The sequence below is a fragment of the Wolffia australiana genome, chromosome 1 (genome assembly GCF_029677425.1).
Source record: "Wolffia australiana isolate 7733 chromosome 1, ASM2967742v1".
NCBI lineage: Eukaryota > Viridiplantae > Streptophyta > Magnoliopsida > Alismatales > Araceae > Wolffia > Wolffia australiana.
This window is the reverse complement of record NC_135835.1, coordinates 23,081,207-23,086,207: the sequence shown is the minus strand read 5'-3', so window position 1 is coordinate 23,086,207 and position 5,001 is coordinate 23,081,207. Positions and strand designations below refer to the sequence as shown.

Here is a 5,001-nt window from a genome sequence, read left to right as displayed (position 1 = left end):
CCACGTCAGCATTTTGACCATCGCTGGCGAAAAAAAAAAGAAGACGCCACTTGGCGTCTTCTTGGTGGCGCGAACAAAACAGAGGGTGATGATACGTAGTATTTCCCCTTAGAAGTTTGCGGGGATACTTTCTACCAGCCGAAGGTCATCTCCAGGCCAAATCTCCACATGTCTCTCGACAACAGAGCCGATAAGAGCCACGTCCACATCCTCACCAGCCCAAAACTCTTGTGGTCAAAACTCCAAATTATTAATACCGCCTCTCCTCCCCACAGAAAAACATTATCTGCTGGTTTCCCAACCAAAGAAAGCGAAACTTCAACGACGAATAGCATTAAATAATCCAGAAAACGCGTATTCGGTCAGAGAGTTACTGCAGCGAAGAGTGGGAACGTGGAACAAGGTCGCAGGCCGCGGAGGATAAGGATGCCGACTCCTCCAAGCCTATAAATACACGCCGACGAAGTAACAAAGATTACAGCAAAGCTAAGCAGTCAACCATGGCGTCATCCAGCAAAGCTAAGCTGGCCTGTCTCGCGCTACTCTTCCTCTTCCTCGCCGTCTCCGACGCGCAGCGGCCCAAAGCTCTCGTGGTGGCGGTCGCCAAGGACGCGGCCACGCGCCAGTACGTTGCTCAGCTCCGGCAGCGGACCCCCCTCGTTCCGGTCCCGGCCGTGGTCGACCTCGGCGGGTCCTTCCTCTGGGTCGACTGCGACCGCGGGTTCGTCTCCTCCACGTCCAGCCCGGTGCGGTGCAACTCGGCTCAGTGCGCCGCAGCCCGGTCCGGCGCCTGCATCAACGACACCATCTGCGGCTTCCTCCCGAACAACCCCTTCATCCGGACCAGCTCCATCGGCGAGCTAGCCGAGGACGTCCTCGTCGTGGCCTCCACCGACGGCTCCAACCCCGGACCGCTGGCCACCGCGGCGCGCACCCTCTACGGGTGTGGCTCGACCGGCCTGCTCGAGGGGCTCGCCAGCGGGGCCAAGGGCATAGCCGGGCTCGGTCGCAACCCCGTCGCCCTCCCTTCCCAGCTCGCCGCCAAGTTCAGCCTCCGCCGCCGCTTCGCCGTCTGCCTCTCCAACACCGTCGGCGTCGCCTTCTTCGGCGGCGGGCCATACCGCCTCCTCCCCGGCATCGACGTGTCCTCCTCGCTTCTCTACACGCCGCTCCTCGTCAACCCCGTGCCCACCACGGGGGCCTCCTTCTCTGGCCAGCCGCCCCCCGAGTACTTCATCGGCGTGACCGCTATCCAAGTCAACGGGAAGCGCGTCGCGGGGTTCAACGCCGGACTCCTCACGATCAACAAGAGGACGGGCCGGGGCGGGACGAGGATCTCGACTGCCGAGCCGTACACGGTCCTGGAGGGCTCGATCTTCCGGGCCGTGGCGGCGGCGTTTGCCAGGGAGAGCGGGCTGCGGTCCGTGCCGCCGGTCAAGCCGTTCGGGTTCTGCTTCGACTCGAGCAAGGTCGGGTCGACGCGGGTTGGGCCGGGCGTGCCGCAGATCGACCTGGTGCTGCAGAGCGCGCAGGTGTTCTGGCGCGTGTTCGGGGCTAACTCGGTGGTGGAGGTGCGCGCGGGGGTCTCCTGCCTCGCCTTCGTCGACGGCGGTCCGGACGTGACGAGCGCCATCGTTATCGGCGGGTACCAGCTCGAGGATAACCTTCTCGAGTTCGACCTCGCCACGTCCCGGCTGGGGTTCAGTTCTTCTCTCCGCTTCCGTCAGACAACCTGCGCCAACTTCAACTTCACCTCCACCTCGCCTTAGCCTCCCTGGCTCTGCGTCCTTCGAACACGCTCTTCTTTTCTCCCCCTCTCTTTCTTCTTCCTCAGACGACGGCCTCGAATTCTGTGGGTTTTCGCTATACCTCCCGGCAGTATCGTTTGTAATAAGTGCGGGATCAACAACTATCATAATTGTTTGCCAAGTAACTGCCAGTGGAGCAAATGGATAAAGGTCTGGGCTGTATAGCCTAGAGGAGAACAATCACCATATTTTGTGCCTTGTTTAGTCTGTTTTGATCGCCAACAATTAATTTATCTCGATTGAGACTAAGATAAAATCATTTTAGAAATGTACCCAGTAGATTCTAAGCATTTACACACACTAGTTAACACGTAGTTCACAATTGATAAAAGAGGCTTTTATTAAATGTTGTTAACTTGTTATGATTATGCACCTAAACTCAGATCAGGTTCCAAAGGAACTTATTGCCACATATTAGACTATGATATGATCCGTATCGAAATGGTAAGAAAAACAATCATGAAATACAACTTAAAAATGTAACGCTCCTGTAGCTAGCTCCTGTAGCTGATCCACCTGTAGCTAGCTCCTCATGTTGGTATCAATGGCCTCAGAAGGCCCTTGCCATATACAGCTGGTCTCTCCAAGATCTCAAACACCCTCCAAGAAGTCAAACTGCCAGCATATGCCTTTCTTGGAGATCTTACCTCTTATTTATAGGCATCAGGTCCCCTGGTACCTGTTGACTAGTCAACATCCTTTATGTGGCTCTCCCTTCTTTTTCTTTTCTTATATATTCTAAAGGGAACCGTATCATTTCCCCCCTCATCCACTATCACCTTGTCACCAAGGTGACTATCAGGAAGTTGGGCGTGTATGGTTTTCAAGGGCCCCTAAGATGCATCTTTGTCAGAGAGGCCATCCCACTTGATGAAAACTTCAACTAGTCTGTTTCTCTTCTGGGCAGCTACAACTTATGCTGGTTACAATGGACATTCCATGTCATTGGAGAAGGTGATGGGAAGTACCTTAGGTTTGCACATCCTTCAGGTAACTTAACCCGATAGGCCACTGGTCCCACTCTCTGTAAAATCTGGAAAGGAACAAAATATTTGGTAGATAATTTCTCATTGACCTCTGTTGAGGTTTTTGTGTTTTAATGTACACTAAATTACATTAATATCATGAATTTATAATTAAGAAACTAATTTATAATTAGAGCTTAAAATATTTTAAGATTATGTCTTTTAAATGTGTTAAAACTATAAAATAAACTAGAATAATCATAAAGTACTTGGGAGAATGAAAAATGTTTTTTAAAATTTCTGAAAATAGTTTTAAAGTATTAAAATGTTATTTTAATACTTTAAAATATTTTAAAAAGTCATTTCATATTTAACGTATGTTGAAATTATTTTCAGAAGCCTTAGAAATATTTTTAAATACTTTAAAAATATTATAAATATTTTTCTGAATTTTTTAAACAATTAAAAGTATTTTAAATAGTGCAAAATTGACTTCTAAATAAATTTCTGGCATTTTAGTTCATTTAAGAAGGGCCCAATAAGGCCTAAATGGGCGGAGCCCATTAGCCTTAGTGGCGGACCCGACGGGCGGATTTAACCAGTTAAATCCGAGGTCGGGTCCGCTACTAAAGATTGAATTAAAAAAAAAAATATATATATATATATATGAGGAGAACGAGATTTGAACCCAAGACCTCCGCCTCAATAATGAAGCGATTTACCACTGCGCCAGAAGTCATCTCTTAGTGTGGAAATAAATTATTTATAAATAATGTACTTTGGACCCGAAAAAGCGAATTAGGAAATTTGATTTATTCCAAAGGTCGGGACCGACGGTTGACTTTCAAAAATCATTTCTTATTTCTAAAAATCGTATTTTTTCTGACTTTTGAAATTCCTATATTAAACCTAACTACTTTAATTAGCATTAATTACTATAATTAATTTTTTAATTAAGGAAACTTTCTATAAAACTTTGAAAAATCATAAAAAATTAATTACAGCTCCTTTTGAGCTCGAATTTTTTTCGAAATTCTCATAAAATTACAATCTACCCCTCTACCCCTATAAATACCCCTTCAGAGCAAGGGTTGAGGTATCCCTTTTGAAAAAGATCTCTCTTGTGCTACTCTTGAAGAAGAAAGTGCTGCTTCTTGTGAAGTTTCTCCCCTGCAATCAGTGTGGCTGTGCTTCTCCATTGATAAGGGAAGTTTTTAATTTTCATCATTCATTTATTTACTGAATAGGGTGATAGTTTCCTCCACAATCATTGAGTTAGTGGTGATTTTTATGAGATATTGTGAAGGATAGTGAAGGGATTGATATTATTTTTGAAAGTGATTAAGAGGAATTGATTTGTTGATCTTGAAAGTACTTATGAAACAGGTTTTCAGAATTTATCTTGATATTACATTTGAATCTTAGTTTGTTTGATCATTCATACATCATTGAGAGCGGTGATTGACCTTTGATCAAACACGGGGAGCGGTATATCGTTTCTTCCACTAATCTGAACAGGTGACGAAGATCAAGAAGGCAGGGAGGCGACGTTGGTGGCACCTAGGATGTGGACGATGACGAGGAAGTGGGACGTACGAGGAAGAGTTGGTGACAGTCTACCCAAAGGCGGTTCGGGGTTGAAGCTCGTGCACCAAAGAACGTGACGTGCCATCGGAAGACTCCTCTGCAGAAGCAACTCTGTAAGTTGGGTTAGGGTACCTTACAAGGGAGGATCCTTAGTAAGATTATCCTGAGTCCTAATTTGGACTCGAAGGGGGGCCTTGGATTGACTCGATCACTAAGCGGATCGAGGAACCAAGTAAATCTAAGTGTTCGAGAGAAAGAAGGTGAGTGTCAAATCAAGGAATCTTAAAAGCTAACTAGGTAAACAAAAAGAAGATAAGCTAATTCACACCCCCTCTTAGCTTCCAACAAGTGGTATCAGAGCAGGTTCTTGCATAAGGATTGTCATCAATTCGCAAGATCGATCGGAAGCTAATGACCGGTGAATCGAAGCTATTTCCTCCTATGTTAGATGGCACTAACTATAGGATTTGGAAAACTCGAGTGGAGGCATACACCATGGGTAAGAAGCACTCACTATGGAGTGCTATCACCATGGGGTTCGAGAAAAAAGTCGAAGAACTTTTGACCATTGAACTCGAACTCAATGCCTTGGGGAGAAACATACTATTATCCACACTTGAAGGAACGGATTTCCATCAAGT

At 46.5% G+C, this 5,001-nt stretch overlaps 1 protein-coding gene across 1 annotated transcript; it reads left to right on the top strand.

Annotated features, from left to right (window-relative positions):
• Positions 1-462: 462 nt before the first annotated feature.
• Positions 463-1,933, top strand: LOC144711479 (putative aspartic proteinase GIP2). The gene has a single exon (XM_078585497.1). The coding sequence runs from the start codon at positions 501-503 to the stop codon at positions 1,767-1,769; it is 1,269 nt and encodes a 422-aa protein (XP_078441623.1). The 5' UTR covers positions 463-500; the 3' UTR covers positions 1,770-1,933.
• Positions 1,934-5,001: the final 3,068 nt, after the last annotated feature.